Source organism: Phlebotomus papatasi, chromosome 2, assembly GCF_024763615.1.
Source record: "Phlebotomus papatasi isolate M1 chromosome 2, Ppap_2.1, whole genome shotgun sequence".
Lineage (NCBI taxonomy): Eukaryota > Metazoa > Arthropoda > Insecta > Diptera > Psychodidae > Phlebotomus > Phlebotomus papatasi.
Genome location: NC_077223.1, coordinates 37190959 through 37210542, shown reverse-complemented (window position 1 = coordinate 37210542; position 19584 = coordinate 37190959). Strand labels below are relative to the sequence as shown.

Genomic DNA, 19584 nt, shown 5'->3' with positions numbered 1-19584 from the left:
ACCAGGCGCAAAATCCAAATGAAATCAAAATGATAAGTATTTTCGTAAATCATTTGACCCTAGCAATAGAAAAAATAGCATGAGAACCCAGGGACAAAATCATCGTTGCACAGTGTAATAGAAGGATGTAAGATTCTTGGCTAATTATCTCAAGACTCCAGATATTCAGGAAAAGAAAATATTTAAGATCAAAAATCACTAATTTCGAACTTTGTGAAATGACTTTTCTTTTTCAAAATTTTTTAAATTAATTTATTTTTTTTCAGCAAAAAGTTCTTTAGAAACACAAAATAGAATATCCAAAGAATGTATATTGCATATTTTGATATAATAAACTACTCTCAATTTTCCAGAAAAGCGTGTAGAATTTTCCGGGTCATATATGACCCTATTGTCCTCAAGGGTAACAGTGTTTTCGTCCCAAACCTATAGCGAAATGTAGTTGGGACATTGTTTTTCTTTGTGAAATGCAGGTGGAACATCTTGCTCCTGGACATTTCATCTTATATCTGATGAATTATAACATATTTTGCAATATTTTAGAGTATTCTGCAAGCGTCTCATATTGTGCAATTGCATTGTGTGTGAATAAATAGTGGATAAGTTTATTTTTGCCAAATACCACTCAAAATATTGTGACAGTGACAATTCAAGGGATTACCAGGATTACCAGGAAGATTCCTTGAACACCAGGAGTACAGTGTTCATCAAGGCAATCCAGTTTGCCATAGTTTTGGCCAAATTAATAATTTCAAGCAAAAAAAACTCTTAAAAAGCCCGTGATATAGATTTTGAAAATGGTATGTACAGTACACTTCCCTTGAGGACAATAGGGTCATATATGACCCGGGGTTTTTCCGAATTTTCACGCAATGGAAATTTTTTTTCCTCAGAATTATTATATTTGATCATAAAGCATTAGGAAAAACTCAATTTTACATGAATTCATCTGCTGAATAAAAGTGGGACGCGAAAGAGATGTGTCAGCTACTCCCACGATTGCACCTGCGCTTGCTGGAGGCAAAGGGAAATCTTCTGTGTCTTTTAGGAAATTATTCTATACATTTTCCTCGATATAATTTCATCCTTTTCAGGATTTTGAAAATTCGGTATTTTGGCTTTCGGGATTTTGGCTGCCACCGATACAAACAGTTTTTGTACAAATTATGGAAGAATCCGTTAGAATCCTTTGAGAAGATGACCCTTGAGATTCCGTGACCGTTTTTGAACACTTTGATGGTGTTTGTCGGTCCGATGGGGAGCAGCCTGAGCTTTGTAGGTTATCAAACTACTCCTTTTTTTGATTTTATGGACCATGCTCCAAAGTATTCGCATCTTTTTGGCAACATTTCACACAGAAAGGTTGAGTTTCATCCCATAAAGCTCTATAGCACTTTCTTTTCCACCCTCTTAACTTGGAATCCCAGGCTTTCGCCCACATTATTCTGGCTTCTGAGCAATAGTGTTGAGTTCCGAACCGGATTATAGTCTTCCGGATGATAGAGTGGCACACTTCCCAGTCAATTTCGCGATCTCAGCATAACTCGCATTTGGATTCTTAAGATATTTGTCAATTTTTAATGTTTGCATGCTCTTCATCTTTTTGCAATAACTTAGTCAAAAATCAATATTTTTTCACAAGAATTTCACCAAAAAGAAAGCTAATTAAATTATCTTCAAAACGACACTGAAGAAAAAAAACAAAATCCAAAGCTTACTGCGATTGACTTCTTGGCTAACATTTTTCGTATACGCACGCTTTATGTTTAGTATTTACTTTGATTCATATTTAGCAAATTTAAACATTTCGTTTAATCACGTTTTAAACCTTTAATAAGAAAAAAAAACACTTAAAAAAAAGAAACACTGAAATAAGTAAAATCTACATTTGTAATACTATTTATGAAACATTTATTAGTCCTGGTTTTTTACATATTGAAAAACATTAACAATTCAGATTGCAACCAGAATTTGTGGTCAATTATGCAATTTTTTGGGGGTATCTATTTTAATGAAAAGTGCTAACTTTGACGGGGAAGGGTGTTGTGTAGGTGGTTGATTTATATATAGAGACCGAGTGCTTAAATGTAGAGAAGACTGAAGATTTTCACTTAAAGTCTGAGTTTGGGCACTTTGGAAAAGGGGAAAAATGGCACAACTGAGGTAATTGTGCTGCAGGTGGTACTGACATAAGTTTTAGAATGCCGGGGGGAACCGGTATTGGTTTGGTCTGTTTGAATATGGGTTCCTGTATGGTACATCCTCAACGGATGGATGAGAACGGATCCATTCGAGGGCACGGTAAACATATTCTGGGGTTTGTGGGACGTGACTTCCAGTGGCGACGTATCCTCCAGCATCAGCACGGTAGGACAACTCAACTGGTGTGCCATCAGGAGCCACCCAACGGGCAGTTCCTTCGGCTAATTCTCCACCAACACCAGACTGTGAAACGGCTGTTCCATCGGCGGTTTGATATGCATATTGGTAGGAACCGTCGAGTGGTGATAAAGAAAATCTAACATCAGCAGTATCACCACCGCCGCCGACCAGAGATTTGAGAACATTCGGATCTACCGCTCCGGTAACAGCAATGAGGGCAAATGAAAGCAACTGTTGAAGACAGAAAGGTATACTTTGAATTTCACTGAACACACTCAACACAAGTCACTGTATCACTGAATTAAGAAGAACTTACAAAAGTCTTCATTTTGGTGGAAAGATGTGGATTTTCCCTGGATGATCAATTTCAACAAACTATTGATATACTGTAGATGTCGATCGCATTTTATATAAATCCTATTACGGAAGACATTTGGAAAAAATTTTGAGGTGGGAGATGAACTTGATTTGATATTCCTTTCTAATCATCTTCATTAAAATACGATATTAGAACGCGAAATACAACTTGACCTATTAAATGGTTATAATGTTTTATAAAGTTCGTCTTCTTTTTACTGCTCGAACTCTTCCGAGAGAGCATTGTATACTATAAATTCCTCCATATTTTGATCCATCAAAATTTACACTACCCAGGAGTGCTTTTCTCAACATATCTTCTCGAATCAGACGATATCTGAGAAAAGGGGGTCTCGGGACTGTGCACCTTACTGGTTTATGTACATTGAACAATTACGCAAGTTTGCCTACCATTGGGAGCTAATTTGTGAAATAATTTTTCAAATTTCATTTTTGATTTCATTTTGCATTTGCATCCATAATCTAGGAAATAGTTTTATGTAGTCGCAACTTTTCTGGTGTTTTCCAGAGAATTCGTTAGCGGATACCGGAACAGAATTATTCAAGGGTAGATTTAGACAGACGACACAGTGGGATGTTACACTTTTCCTTACACGGTAAAAACTTTTGGACACTGACCAAAATATTGGAACAAGTTTTCCTTGGAACAATTTTTTTTGGAATTAATTTGTACCTGGAGAAGATATTTGTTTGTTCCAAAAAGTTTTCTTTACAGTTTTGTTACGAAATATAGTTACAATTTTGTTAGAGTTTTCTTTTGGAGCCGTTTTGATACGGTGAAATGTCTACAAATTTGAGTTGATTTCGTTTTATACAAATTTGTTCCTGAAAGTTGGAATAGAATTTGTTGCACTCGGCTGTCTTGTTCCCACTGTAAAATATTGGTACATTTTTTTATAACAATATTATTCCTACATCAGTAACATATTTGTTCCAAAAATTTTCGGTGTTCGTGGACGAGGCAATTTTTGGAACGAAGTTGTTACTCATATGGGGAATCTTTTTGTTCCCATTGTCGGGAACAAATCCGTGTAAGTGATTTCGTCTTACAGTTCAGGCCTATACTTCAGTCGAGATGGAGTTCGGTGGCGAAAGTTCATAAGGAACATCAAATAAGAATCAACTTAATAGTGTTTTGTACAGACACGTGTATAACGAATTCATATGCGAGTGCTGGCAGCAGAAGGGGAAGGCAATTTCGAATTAAAAAAAGTTAAACCATGTAGCACGATAATTGCCACAGATTTGGCGTCCTCCTCGCTTCGTTGGTGATGGGTGACTGAGTGAGAGTATGGATACGATTTTATAGTATTCCTAGACGAGCTATTTTTTGGAACAAATTCGTTACTAATATTGGGTATCTTTTTGTTTCTCCTAGAAGGTACAAATTTGTTCCAAAAATTTTCGGTGTCCGTGGACGAGCTACGTTTTGGAACAAATTCGTTACTAATATTGATTATCTTTTAGAGTCTCGTAAAATGAACAAGATTGTGCTAAAAAATATGGTGTCCGTGGACGAGATAATTTTTGGAACAAATCTGTGCTGAAATTTTTTACCGTGTAGAGAGAATATTGAACAAATTATTAATATTACAGTAGACTCTCTCTCAATTGGGAATATGGGGCGAAATGTCATCCGGTTTATCGATAGATTTGGGCGTCAAAGCCTTTGTAAATTCCACAAAAAGTGCTCAATTATAAAGAATCACGATAAAATAGGAAGAACTACAGTGAATTTGAGCAAATTAGCTTCATAATTAAACGTGAAAATTGTCAACAAAATTTGACGCCCGATTGAAAAAGAGCCGATTGAGTGAGAGTCTACTGTATTAGTACTACTTTCAAAATCGAAACAATGAATGGGGCAATAATTCTATGTTTTTCTAATTTGGAAATAATCGAACCGAAATAAACCGTAAAAGCTAAGACTACATAAATGGATGACAATTCTCTGGAATAATGATCAATAACGATTATTATTCCGGTATACCGATCTTCAAAGATCGTAAAATCGAACCAGACGGCTCTGAGAGCTTTTACGGACTTTGGACCTAAAGCTTAGCAATATGGCTTAAATTCTCTAAATTCCTAAAATCTTATGCCTCACAGCACACCTTGTAGATCAAGTAAATTTTGTAAAATAGAAATTCAACTCTCTTTCTTTCTTAAACGTTTTTCGTATGTTCATCCCACTCTTTCGCCCTTTTCTTCTTCTCTTGAACATCACAATAAATTAAATTTAGTTCAGTCCAATTTGAGTCTGAAAGAGTAAGATAGACATATGCAAAAAGTTAGAGAAAGAGAGAGATGTGAATTTTGATTTCATGAAATTTTCCTGATCTGAAAGGTGTGCTCTGGTGATGCCATTATCAATTAGTTAATATAGGGATGACTGATCTATTAAAAAACCAATATAATTCTTTGTTATTCAAGATTGTAAAATCTTCGGAAACTGAGATAAATCTCCAGTCCGACAACCGCTTTAAAGTTTGAACCAAAAGTTTTGAGACTTTTGAGACTAATCGTCTTTTTCTGAGCTATCTCCGACGCTCACCTGTTTTCACATAATTTATTGAATTAATCGTCGATATTTACATAAGCATGTGATTTCGAGCATTTCGCAAAGCTGGGATGCTTTGTCATCTCTTTGCAAAGTGTTTAGGCAACATGATGGGGTGTTTATGTAGATGTCATCCATGTCATCTGATGCTTCAATGGAATCTGGATTTTTCGTGTCTAACGTATAGGACCTTCCGGTATCTGTTTGGTGTGAAATTTTTCATGGTGATAGACAATTTTAGATATTTTAGTTTTTTTTTCAAAAACTATTTCCCCAGCAAGTTGCTAAATTATCATTTTAATTCTATTTACTTAAGATTATTCCTTTTTAAATACATATAAATAAACATTGACATTTTTCAACGGGTAAACTCAACTACAAAATTTCAATATTTATTTACTGTGCAGTAAAAATATGTTAAAATTTGTCATTGTGAAGTGAGAAAAAAATAACAACACAGGTGTAATCATTTTCTCATTTTTATTAATTTAGGGGGCAGTGGAGCAGCTTTGAAATTGGATTTTTTTCTTATTTTTAAATGGAATTGAGCCTTATCATGATGTAATTTAACTTCGCAATTAGTTTGCTGTGCTAAATTATATCATAATAAGGTCCAGTTTCACTTAAAAATAGGAGAAAAAGCCCAATTTCAAAGCTGCCTCAGGTTCGAAGTTGCCCTACTTCCCCCTACCGCCCGAATCTTAAGAGAGATCAGTTTTATAATTCGGTTTCTTAAAACTTGTTCCCTGTATGGCGCTTAAATGGTAATTAAATTCAGTGACCCCCAATGAAAAACACTTTCCTTTCCCTCTCCACCCCCTCCATTCCATGCCTTCCAAAACCGTGTTTTTTTTTTGGTTTATTTCGAAGATAACTCCTACGATTTTTTTTTTAATTTTTGGATGTGTTTTGGAGGTGGTCTATGTGAACATTTTCTTTGAACATATCTATGACCTAAAAATTCGCCATCTTGAATTTTTTAAGGTTAAAGTTTAACCAGTCTAGAGGGCCTATTTTTCAGCCGATTTGATTAAATTTGAATTGTTTTTGAAAAGGCCTTGAAATTTTCAACTCAGCACACAATCAGTAATGACTCGATAAAGTATAGGCGAAAACGCGCTATCTTCGGACGATTTATGCTTCGAACAATTCATTTTTTTTTTCAATGTGTTATAAATAAATTTGGTCCATTATGGCTCCGGCATACCTTTTAGATCAGGAATATTTCATGTAATCGAAATTCACACATCTTTCTTTCTCAAACGTTTTGCATATCGTCGGTTGCGGCTACCGCTGTCGTATCTGCATTTGTTTTGTATGTGCATTCGAAGCAACACTACAATACAGACGTCCCCTCGTGCGTGAAATGCTGACACAAAAGAAATGCAGATACGATAGAGGTAGCCGCAACCGACGATATGTCTGTCCCACTCTTTCGGACTCTTCTTCTTCATTTTTAAACATCAGATCAATTTAAATTTAATTCAATCTAATATTGAGCGCGAAAGAATGACATAGATAGACATATGCAAAACGTGTGAGAAAGAAAGTAATTCGTATTTTGATTTCATGAAATTCTCTTGGTCTAAAAGGTGTGCCGGACCCATTATTTATAATATTATATTGTAATAGCTAGTTCAATACTTCAAATTTTCAAAAAAAAGCTATTGATGAAATCCATAAGGAACATTGAGAAAAACGTGAATTGTCCGAAGCTTGAGTCGTCTGAAGGTACCGCGCTTTCCCCTACACAGAAAAAAAATATTTCGTAAAAATGTTCGTAAATGTTTGTGAATTCATATGGGGGAGTTACGAAATACTTGTAAATCGTATAACCCACAAACAAATTTGTTAAAGTTTGTACTTTTTCACAAACATTGTTCGTAATATATGAATTGTGGCCTGGATGCATCGGTAATCCGAAATGGAGAACTGACCCCTGGCAAAATCTGATCTTATCCTACGTACACAGAAAAAAATATTTTGTAAAAATGTTCGTAAGTATTTGTGAGAATTCCTATGGAGGAGTTACGAAATGCTCGTAAATCGTATAACCCACAAACAAGTTTGTAAAAGTTTGTACTTTTTTCACAAACACTATATCACAGCATCCCTTCTCGGTGTGTGTTTAGGATCAGTGACAGCGAATATTTGCATTGACTGAAGTGCCATTTTCAAGCCGAAACTCGTTCTCGTACCAGTCTTTATTGTTTAGAGTTAGACGGTTCATTTTCTTTTTGTCAATATGCACCATTGGCATTACTATTCATTCATTCGGCGAATTCAAAGCCGATATGGCATGAAAAATCTTCTTCTGCTGCTACTCAGCTTTGAACCCGAGACCTCACAGTTATAGAGCCACTACTCTATCTACTGACCCACTTGAGGCTCTTCCCTTACGTAAATGACTTGTATTTCTCAAATATTCTTTTTTCTGTCCGTAAACTTGGAATGTAACTAGAGGTCAAACGGTAAGAGATATGAACTTCCTGCCTTTGGGGAGCCCTCATAAGTCGACCCATGGATCATTATTATGACGTTTATTTTCCCCCTTCTCTCTATCCCCTCCAATACTAGGTTTTTTGTTTTATTTCGATTTGGTTAAATTTGGACTTTTTGGAAGGGTCTTGAAGTCAGGGATGATTTGGTTAAATATCCGTAAATGATTTTCTCGTATTTACATTTTTTGTTTGTCCATATGCTTGTAACCCTTGTAACTCATCCCAGAATATTCTAAAATGCGCAATTCTTTACCAATTTTTGATTTTGGAATGCTTTTATGATTTATGAACCAATATAATCGCTAGTAGACCAATTAGCACCAAAGGACTATGCGAAAAAAATTCACGGAGAGCTCTATCTCATGAATTCGAGCACTCCGCAAAGCTGGAACGCATTGTCATCTTTTTTAAGATAATTTCAAGTGAAAAAAAATGTTTTATGGAGACTATAAGTGCGAAAGAATATCTTTTTTATAAAAAAAAGTCACAAAAACCGGCAGACAGGTCAGTTATCACAATAATCATAACACAAATCGTCGCTTTGATCAGTGATTCGCATAATTTATAAAATACAGAGAATATTATTTGGAATATTTGTAAATTGTAACTGATTGTTTGTTTGTTCAGTTGAATTTTAACATACTGGAACACTCGGAACACTTGCCAAGCCATTACACTGTTCATTAGCGCCACTACGTAGTAAAGATGCTCATTATATCTTCTCATTACTAATGTTATTAGAGCAATGGAGCGATGAATCAAAGCATTTGATTCTTGTAGGTATTTCTGCATTTATAACTTCTTAGTAGTTGTAGTTATTAGTCTACTCATTAAAAGTTCTTTCAGATTCTTAATTAACATAAGTAGTTTAAAAGTTTGACAATTAAGGATGATTTACATTGAGAACAAGGAAAAAATATTTCAGTTTTTTTTATTGTCAAAGTTTGGAAAAAGGCCCACTTCTGAATTATTAGAATATCTATCGTTAAAACACTCCGAAAATTATGATATTTTTTGTATAAAATTTTTCCGAAAATCGATTTTTTTTAAGAATGCGTCATCCAAGACTTAGTTTAACTCATCTGATAACAAGGAATATTTGGTTCTATTTGACTTCACATAAATTTAATTTGAGTAATTTTATTTATTGTAAAATATACTTTTTTTTCGGAAAGGTTTGAAAAGCAGGCCCATAGTGACAGAATTTTTAAGATTTTTAAATGAAAATTTCAGAAAAGATTTATAAATTTCAATTAGTTAATATATAACTGTTTTTGAGCTAGGACTCTTGAAAGCATATTTCGAAGATATACAGACCTTTAACCCTTTAAGGACGAGAGGATCAAAAATCGGTGATCAGAAAAAATCACTTTTTCTGACTTTTTAAAGCAAAACATAACTTTAGACGACCCTAGGAAAAATTTCGTTTTTGGGTCACCAGTGACCCAATCGTCCTTAAAGGCTTAAGAATTTGAAAATTGACTAATAACGACCACCGCCGTCTTAGCATTGGTGACCTACTTCCAGAATAAAACGGTGAATAACTTTCTCATAGATTGTATGAGTAATATGACATCTGCATCATCCAAAATGATAATTTGCCTACTTATGTCGTTTTTTTTATATTTTGACCCACGTAATCAATTAATTCAAATTAAAATGATTTTATATAACATTGTCATAGCTAGGGCATAGCTGTCATAGCTAGGGCTTCTCCAAACTGAAGATGTTGGCCACCAGTTGCTACAACGCGTTTCTTTCAATTTATATCAAATTAAATTTATTTAAAAATCTTAATTCTTTTTATTAAAAGAATTAAGAAAATTAGATATAAATAAAATGTTACTATATAGCGATTAGAATTTAAGTTAAAAAATTGAAAAAAAAGATCTTCATCGATATTTTTTGAGTTTATAGCGGTATATTACTTTTAGGAATCCTGCATAAATTTTTCTTTGGTATAACAATCTCTTCCAAGAGCTTCTTTCTAATCTTCTTCGAAACAATTCGCATTAAAATTTCAGAGCATTAATGAGTAATTTACTAATTAGTTAATTGAGTAGAACAGCCTTGATATATTAACTTATAATCTGGTAAGAGTCCTTTAGTGTTTGGAAGGAGCTCTATCACTAAGAATCTCAAAATAGGCATTGTCTTAAAATATTTTTTTTTCCAAAATGTTGGAAGAAAATCATGAAAAATTGAAGAAATTCGTGGATTTTGTCTTCAAAGTATGGAGAAGTGAATTTTTGCCGGATTGTAGATGGAAAATCCTTAATGATGCCAAATTATTGGTACATCCAACACTCTTTGTATCAGGACTATTCTGTATCCTGTGGCATATCTTTGTCCAAATGGAAGATTACGGCAATCTTGTGGAACTTGCTTTCAGCATTACCTTCGGTATATCCGTATACCAGGGTCTTGCTGTTTATTTTACCGTCATTCTGGGTAACAAGAAGGAAATCTTTGATATTCTTGAGTACTTTGAGACTCTGGTATATTCCTCCGGCACAGAAATTATGTATGTCAGACGGAAACATCTCCAAGAGAACACAAAAATTGCTCTTAATGCTACAAAGTAAGTAAAAAGTTATGATTTAAATTGAAAAACCACTTTCATAGAATGTTCTTTCTATGCAGAATTTTCTTGATTTTCATCACAATTGGTGGTTTTGTTGCTACAACTTATTGTTTGATAGCCTCAGAATTCCATACTCCAATGCTCTTTGAGATTCCTGGCATTCCCCCTAGCAGCATTTTCTTCTATCCAGTTAATCTTGTCTATCAATATGTATTCTTTATCTCATTGCTGGAGAACATAATGACTGCTGATGCCTTGATTATGGTTACAATTATGTATTTTCGCGGGGAATTCTGTGCCCTGGCTGAGTTCATAAATCAATTGGGCTATGAGCCTTCAACAAAGGATCTCATCAGGATCGTTCATAACACGCACAAAATTCTCTTGCAGAAAGTTAAGCAACTTACATCGTCCTATTGGCATTTGTACTTTCACAAACTCCTCGCAATTACTCTTTACCTTATCTGCATGTACTTCTTCTTCGAAGACTTTAGTTCCTCAATGGTCCCGGGGACATTTATCCTAGTCGCAATGATCACTCAAGTCTTCATTCTTTGCTTCTTCAGCCAATTGCTGGAAAATAGCTCAGAGAGCATCTTCCAGGCTCTCTATCTAACTAAATGGTACGACATGGACCTCAAGGACCAGAAAAATATACTTCTGCTCATGATAATCTTCAAGAACTCAATTAAAATTGATACATTTGGCTTTGGAGCAATTTCCATCTATACCTTTGTTCAGGTGAAACCTGAGCTTTCTGTAATAGCTTTAGGTAACATTTTAATCAAATCCCTTTTTCACAGATTTGCAAAGCTGCTGGATCTTATGCAATGGTTATGTACACGGTGTTCAATTGAAAGTCACGCTAATTAACTGGCATCGTTTCAGGTCTTTAAAATAAAATAGAGCAAGGCCTTCAAGCTTCGTACACATTCTGGCTTCAAATACTTCACATTTTTTACCATATTCCTTTATTGAATGTGACCTATAGGAACACAGAAAAAAAGAGGGTGCGATTATCTTTTTTTCCTCGTAACTTTAACACTTTTTAGGTGTAAAAATATATCAACATTTTTTAATGTTAATTTTACACCTTTTTAAGGGTAAAATGAACATGAAAAAGGGATAATTTAACCCCTAATACACATAAAAAGGGTAATATTTACACCGATTTCGGATCAATAATGCATGGTAAAATTAACATTTCCGGAATGTTATTTTCTTTTTCGGATTTCTCTCAGTGATATAAATTAATAACTAATATTATGTGACATATTTTCTGGAAAACTTCAGTCTTATTTAGTAAGGAATATGCGAAAAATATGTCGAATAATCGAAGCCAGAGTGTGTGCAAAACCTGAAATCCTTCTCTTATATTAATAATATTTTTTTACTGCTTGAACTCAATGAGATATCAGTTATAATCCGTTTTTTTCCAACTTCTCTGGAGCTTAAACGGTAGAAGTTATCAAGTTCCGGTCTTCGGTGACCCCCAATAAACAAAGAAAACTTTTTTTATTTTTGCCTCCACCCCTCCATCTCCTCTGAAACCATGTTTTTTTGGTTTACTTCGAAAACAGCACTATCACTGAGAAAAAAACGAGGGTGCGATTAACTTTTTTCTCATAACTTTATCACTTTTTAGGTGTAAAAATATATCAACATTTTTTATGTTAATTTTACACCTTTTTAAGGGTAAAATTATCGTGAAAAGGGTAACTTTAACCCCTAATACTCCTAAAAAGCATAATATTTACACTGATTTCGGATCAATACTGCCAGGGTAAAATAAACATTTCTGGAATGTTATTTTAACTTTTTCGGATTTCTCTCAGTGATAGATTTCTTTTATGTTCGGATAAGTTGTAGGGGTAGCCTAGGTGAACATTACGTGCAAACATACCTATGATCGAAAAATTCTCCATTTTGAATTATTAAAGGTCAAAGAATCACTTTGGAGGGGTAATTTTTTAACCGATTTGATTAAATTTGGATTTATTGAAAGGGTATTGAAATTTTGAACTTATTGAACCTTTCGTATTGGGATATATTTTGTTACAATTCAATCATTTTGCAATGTCGTGTCGCATTCTCCCGTGTTGGACGAATCTGCTAAATTCATTGTAGACCGCCCAAGAGCGCCTTCCCGTAGTGTGGATACTTCTTCCATGCTCCCGGAGTTTCTGGGTGAAAGCGGTGCATTATATTACATCATTAGTACATTTGAAAATTGTCTAAATCAGACATTCAGATCTTTGAATCGGGTGTGACTCGAACTCACATCACTGTGAGTCAAGCCGGGGATATATCTATCTAAAAGCTAGCGCTCTTACCTATTGCGCCACTGCGAGATCCCCTCTTCATCGCTAATGAATCGGTTAAATTCAGATAATTGAATAATTTTTACGGAAATTATTTTATTACTCCATCCTAAATTTTTTCCTGCACTTGGAGTCAAACAGTAAGAGATATCGACTTCAGGACTTCGGCGACCTTCTCGTGGACATTATCTAACACGGTCTTTTATCCTTTATTCCTTAACCCCCTTCATCCTACCAAATCCATGTTTTTTGGTTTATTTCAAAAACGGCACTACAGATTTCTTTTATTTTTGGATATGTTTTAAAAGTAGCCTAGGCGAACATTTCATCCAAACATACCATTGACCGGAAAAATCGCTATTTTAAATTATAGAAGATCAAAGGTGAATCACTCTATAGGGCTCATTTTTTATAACCGATTTGGTTGAATTTGGATTTTTTGGAAAAGTATTGACGTTTCGCATCCGGCTATGTCAGTCTCAAACGCTAATAAATTGGTCAAGTAATCGCAATTGATTTATTTCTAGTTAAGAATTGTTTTCCAGTTTGTGAATAAATTTAATCGGTAATAAAGCGGTATAGACCCAAAAACCAATTGCCATTTCTTATTTTTTAATTGAGAGTGTCGGAAGTAAAAATCATTTGAGAATATGCATATGCTAACACCCTGTAACATCACTTTTTAAAGCTGCTAGGGTAAATTAAGCTAATTCAAAACCTGCTCTAAATGGAAATTTTTCGCTACTCCAAATGGAAACGTCATTCTTTTCATGATAAATACAGTACTAAATTATTATATTTATATATTTTCTATATCACAGTTTCATTATTTAGTTAATTTTTCTCCAAATAAAGCGAAAATCTATTCATATTCACAAATTTTAATTTGTTAATTTCTCTGAAAAATTAAAAGTGTACCTTTTAACCATCGAATTTTTCATCGATCGACCATGTTTTCCAATGAAAAGCACAATGAGGTAACTGTTGTTTATTCGTTTTGTTTAACATTTATGTCATATTTCTGGCTAATTTTACTTAAATTAAGTGCTATCATTATTGTTAACGGTACGGGAAGTTTTCAAATGAAATAATTACCTATTTCGTGAACAAAAACGGTTTTTCTGAAGTGTCTGCAAATGCTTCAATAGGAAACCCCGGAAATATGATTTTTTGTAGAGATTTTCTTATTGTTTTAGATGGGAAAGGAGAAAAGACCAGGAATAAGAAGAAGTCCTGCACTCAAGCGCAACTCAACAAGGTTTTGGAAGCCTGTCGTCACGGTTTCACTTATACACTGTTTGTCTCCAATTAGAAACTTTCTCTTGTCTCCATTTGGATTAATATGTTTCCAATAGAAGCATTTTACGCTCGCGTATTTTTCTTGTATTTAAGAAATTTTCAAATTTTATCTAAAGAATTTTCACTAAATAGTGACATTCTAGAAGAGTCAAGGAGCAAATTTATGTGATTCTCTCCAGAAAAAATATGAACTTAATGTGTTGAATCTTCTGTGAAAGTTAAAGTGTCTGGAAATGGTTTTGAATTAGGACATTTACCCTATTACAAATTTTTATTAAAATTTTAAAGTGATTCTTATTATTTTTTTAATATGAAAACATAGGAGAAAGTACTCTACCTTCGAACGTTCATGCCTTCGAATAATGTGAATTTCTTTTACTTTTACTAAGAGATTTAAACATAATTATCACATAATTATCAATAATTGATAATAAGCTTAACTTATATTTAATAGAAATGTGTAAGTCTGTTAGGAAAGATAAAAGAAAATTCACATTATTCGAAGGCATGAACGTTCTAAGGCACAGTACTTTCCCCTACTTATGCTTTAAGTCAACTAAAACCAATTTTTGTGGGCCAAGTTTACCTTTTAATTAATGATTAAGTCAAATGATTCAAAGAGACAAATCACACGCTGCGCTGGTATAAAAATTTTAAGGAGCAAGTATGATCAAGGTAATACAATCATAAATAAAAAGAAAATTTCTTCAATGAAAACCAAAATTAGGACAAATGGAAATTTTTTAAATAAGATACAATTTTGATATTATTTATGAAACAAACATTTATTTTCTTAATCCTGTTTTTTTTACATATTGAAAGACATTAACAAATCAGACTGCAACCAGAATTTGTGGTCAATAATTCAATTTTTTGGGGGTATCTATTTTAATGAAAAGTGCTAACTTTGACGGGGAAGGGTGTTGTGTAGGTGGCTGGCTTGTAGACAGTGACTGAGGGTTTGAGGGTGGAGAAGACTGGAGATTTGTACTTGAAGTCTGTGGGTTTGGCCACTTTGGGAACAGGGGAGAATGGCACAACAGGCACAACTGGGGTGACTGTGCTGAAGGTAGTGGTGACAGGCTTGGATGTTACGACACCGGGGAGAACTGGCACTGGTTCGGTGTATTTGTATGTGGGGTACTTGTATTTCTCCTCACCAACTGATGGATGGGAACGAATCCACTCGATGGCACGGTAAACATATTCTGGGGTTTCTGGGACGTGACTTCCGCTGGCAACGTAACCTGCACCATCAGCACGGTAGGAGAACTCAACTGGAGTACCATCAGGAGCTACCCACCGGGCAGTTCCTTCGGCTACTTCTCCACCAACTCCAGACTGTGAAACGGCAACTCCATCTCCGGTCTCATATGCAAATTGGTAGGAACCATCAACATTGATGTTCTGAGATTTGTGCAGGACATCAACTGGTAACACTGCTGCTGAGCTGACAGCAATGAGGGCAAGTGAAATCAACTGTTGAGGATAGAAAAGGATACTTTGAATTTCACTGAATAACTGAACACAATCACTGATTCATTTTCACTGAATTGAGTAGAACTTACAAAAGTCTTCATTCTGGTTGCAAGGTGTAGATCTCCCCTGGATGTTCAATTTCAACAAACTGGTGATATCCCGTGGATATCAATCGCCTTTTATATAAATCCTACATCGTGCCGGGCATTTGGGAAGAATTGGGGTGGGAGAGGAACTTGATTTTCTGTTTCTTTCTAATCGTCTTCATTAAAATACCATAGAACATAAATTACAACTTGCTCCATCAAGTGGTTATAAGTTTTTGGATAAAATTCGTCTGCTCTTTTTTTTACATCACTCTGTGAAATAAGAACCACAGGTAGAATGATGACAATAGATTTTCAGCATATCAATAATTGAAATCGTTCCAAAGACTTGAATATTTGGTGTCTATTTGAAAATTTATGAACATGTATTTTTTTACGTCTTTTCAATAGATATTGGAAAATAGGTTTTTTTGCATAGAATAGTTTATGACTAGAAGCTTTAAGAAGCTCTGGGTATATTCCAGAAGTTTTATCTCTGGGTTGTTTTAAAAGCACTTATATGCGTTTTTCTTATGAACTATAACAATTGTATAAATTCTAATATCCTAAAACAATATCTTGTTTCAGCATAGTCAATCCTTATTTGAAACAAAGCATTCTTTTAAGAATATTAGCAAAATAATATTCTTAAAGAAACACACTTAATAAATAATTAACTTTTCATTAACACTTAAAAACCCCATCCAATTTTTTGAGAATTTTAATGTAAACTTTAGTTTCTTTTTTCACGAGCTTTTTAATTTCTATATCACATTGAAAAGAGATTATTTATTATAAAGTTTGAATTAGACTATGAGACTATATTACAAAAGTATGATAGTGAACAAAAAATTAATATATCTTATGAATTACGGGTGCGATTTGAATTAACAAAAAAAAAGAAAAAAAGTGTTTCAATTTTTCTGTGATAACGAATATAATTTTATTTAAATGGCAGAACGTATAAAAGTTATCTAATGCAGGACAATCTCGTGCAAAAATGGGACAGTTTTTAAGTGAGTAGAATATTTTATTAATTTTAATTTGAAACTTGTAGTATGACAAAATGGGTTAAATACTACATTATTTTTAAGACACACAAATGCACAAAAAATCAATTGAACTATACAAAACATATTTTATCGCATGGGCGGTGTGATCCCCGGCTCGACCCTCACAGTTGTGAGTTCGAGTCCTGCCCGGTGCAAATGATTGAAGCGTCTGAATGGTCTGAATGAATATTTTTCACTAAACATTATAAACTGAATAATAAATTTGTAAACTGAACAATGTACAAAATGGTAAAAATAGCCCAGTATATCAAAATAAATATAAATAAAATATTTTATCGCATTATTTAATCCTTATTAATTATCCGGTTTTAATAGTTTCATATGGAAATAAAAAATCTTTTAAAGCTTTAAAACTCTTCTGAAAATTAAAAGATCAATTTACTACTTTGAAATGTATTTTTCCTATTAAAATATTTTGATAACAAACTTGAATTCTAAAACTCTGAAAGCAATGAATGAAGTAATGAATCCCGGGTTTAAATCATTTTGATTTTGTTTTATTATTATATTATATATTAATAATCAAAATAATAATGTAATAATATCGTCATAGTTGAATCAGTAACTGTATTAACTCCATTTGGCACTTTGGGGATTTGAGTGACACATTTAGCACTTTGGAGTTGTTTTTTAGGTAAAAGTTCTCAAACATTAAATTACAGCTTTCATATTTTTATTAATAATTGTGGAGCTCAGAGCCCCACAATTAATATTTCAAGTGAGTGGAACTTTGTACAAATGTCTTAAGAATCAGGGAGATAAACTCCTTTCAGGTGCGTCAGTGGTGGTTAATTGTATTTAAGGGGTTACATGGATCAAAAAAACTTTAAAACACCATATTTTGACTAATTTTTTCGACATAAATTTTTTTAAATTCTAATTTAAGTATAATTAAAAATTTAAGCATATAAAAGTACAACTTTTAAAATATAATTTCTCAAATATTCATTTAAATATATTAAAAATTCAACCGTTGGGACCTAATTCTAGAAGACCTTTTTGAAAAATCCAAATTTTTTCGAGAACAAGATTACTCTGTCAAGGAGTACCAGAAAAGCGAAAAAGAAAACGGTTGCAAAATATCGACTTATTCAACTCACATATTCTGACAAATCCTTTACAACTCCCTCCCTATGAGTGCTAGAACTTCACAGGATGGCATTTCTAGGCAATATCAGTCTGGGTAGGATGTGAGCTAGTAACATTCTTTCTCTTTTTGCTTAATTTTTGCCATTTTATTTTTTCTTTTCTCTTTTGCTCATTCTTTATTTCATCTAATGAGAATGTAATTTTGTTCTAATCACTTTTTTCAAAAATTCTTTTTTTCATTATCAACAATGTAAGAGGGTCGGACCCTATTTGTTTGAGACAAATAAATATCAATATCAATATCAAAAATCGATATTATGTTGGAATAAGCATCAAAAAAATTAAAAATTTTTACAGTTTAACAGTTTAAAGGCAGTAGAGATATCAGTGTTCCAATTTTTTTCCTACTGCCTTCTAAAGGTACGTTTTGTTTTTAAGAAGTCAGTAAAAGTGATATTTTCTGACCCTCAATTACGGACCTCTCGTCCTTAAAGGGTCAAATAAAGTTTAAAAAATAAAATATATTTTAAATTCCATATTTTTTTAAATTAATAAAAAACCGATTTATTACATTTAAAAAATTGATATTTTTTGTTTTTACTTCTAAATTGTCACTATTATGCTTATTTTCAGTTACATTTGAGATAGAAATGTCATTTTCTGACTTACCCCTCGTTGTTCTTTTAGGTTTAGGACATGATATTTTAGCGCAATACGGCGCTTTTATTCATAGGAAACGCTATTCTGGGGATCCAAGTCAGATTTTTTACAAATGCGGCACATTATGTAGTTTAATTCAAGATTTTTTTAATAAATTAATATTAAAGGATTTTAGTTTTTGTGCTTAATTATCATCATTATTATCTTTATTTGAGGTATTTGCGATGTATACTCGTTGTTGTCTAATCTTTTTAAGAATGTATTGAAAACGTCACTTATCAGTGCAACCTTTTCGAGATGAAACCGGATTTTGAAAATGCACAAAATTCCCTATTCAATTCTGTAATAATGAAAAAAAACCTAAAAATCCTCAAAATGTCACTCAAATCTCCAGAGTGCGATTGCCTTATTTTCTAACCGCATTTGTTGTAAACGACACATCACTGTGTGGCGTTTTCAACAAATGTAGTTACATTAGTTGCTGATCCAACTGACGATATGTAAGCACCTTTTTCTTTTATAGCTATTTTAGTAAAGGCATTGAATAAATGAGCAGTAAAAAGCTAAAATTGAGCAGTAACAAAAAAATTGAAACAGTGATATTATCGTCTAAATTTTGGCAAAGGGAAAATAAAGGGCTTTTCATTCTATCTGCAACAATTTTAAATTTTAAATATATAAATAAGACTAATTTTTGTAAAGATTTAAGTTTTTTACTGACTATAATTAGATATTTTACTGCTCATTTTTAATTTTTTACTGACCATTTTTCATTTTTTACTGCTCGTTTGTTTTTTGCCTTTTAGTAAACAGAATTTACTGCTAAGTGTTCTAAATTTGAATTCGTTATAGGGAGTTTTTATGTTCAAGATGAAAAACGATCCCCTATATAGGTAATAAATTACCAACTTATTCTGAAAACATTAACTTTTCAATTATTTTGTGATACTAAGTAGTCCTTAGTCCTTTAAAACTAACCTTTAAAATCAATCCTCTGGTAAGTTGCCTGAAATTTGAAGCCACTTTCTCATTCGATTTAAATTTATATGGGAATTTTTTTGCACTCACGACCGTTACACTAAATAACAAAAAAGTGAGAAGTTTTTCCGTATTATAAGATACCTTTCCGTGTGGAGGGATAAATATACTAAATTTTTGTTTAAATAATTTTT

The 19584-nt window shown here is 33.2% G+C and overlaps 3 protein-coding genes across 3 annotated transcripts; 1 reads left to right on the top strand and 2 right to left on the bottom strand.

Moving 5' to 3' along the window:
- Positions 1-1887: 1887 nt before the first annotated feature.
- On the bottom strand, positions 1888-2797 carry LOC129804067 (pupal cuticle protein-like). The gene is made up of 2 exons (XM_055851086.1): positions 2699-2797; positions 1888-2613 (listed from the first exon to the last, which is right to left on the bottom strand). The coding sequence occupies exons 1-2, from the start codon at positions 2708-2710 to the stop codon at positions 2197-2199; spliced, it is 429 nt and encodes a 142-aa protein (XP_055707061.1). The 5' UTR covers positions 2711-2797; the 3' UTR covers positions 1888-2196.
- Positions 2798-10764: 7967 nt separating this feature from the next.
- LOC129804068 (odorant receptor 4-like) lies at positions 10765-11469 on the top strand. The gene is made up of 2 exons (XM_055851087.1): positions 10765-11146; positions 11209-11469. Exons 1-2 carry the CDS (start codon positions 10874-10876, stop codon positions 11260-11262), a joined length of 327 nt encoding a protein of 108 aa, XP_055707062.1. The 5' UTR covers positions 10765-10873; the 3' UTR covers positions 11263-11469.
- A 3322-nt stretch (positions 11470-14791) lies between these two features.
- LOC129804063 (pupal cuticle protein-like) lies at positions 14792-15687 on the bottom strand. The gene is made up of 2 exons (XM_055851083.1): positions 15594-15687; positions 14792-15504 (listed from the first exon to the last, which is right to left on the bottom strand). The coding sequence occupies exons 1-2, from the start codon at positions 15603-15605 to the stop codon at positions 14914-14916; spliced, it is 603 nt and encodes a 200-aa protein (XP_055707058.1). The 5' UTR covers positions 15606-15687; the 3' UTR covers positions 14792-14913.
- Positions 15688-19584: the final 3897 nt, after the last annotated feature.

What these genes read in the sequence shown, in the direction of transcription:
- LOC129804068 (XM_055851087.1), top strand. Translation starts at nt 10,874, where the DNA reads ATGTACTTCTTCTTCGAAGACTTTAGTTCCTCAATGGTCCCGGGGACA. An exon ending in CCATCTATACCTTTGTTCAG is followed by an intron (nt 11,147 to 11,208) that starts GTGAAACCTGAG and finishes CCTTTTTCACAG; the next exon opens with ATTTGCAAAGCTGCTGGATC.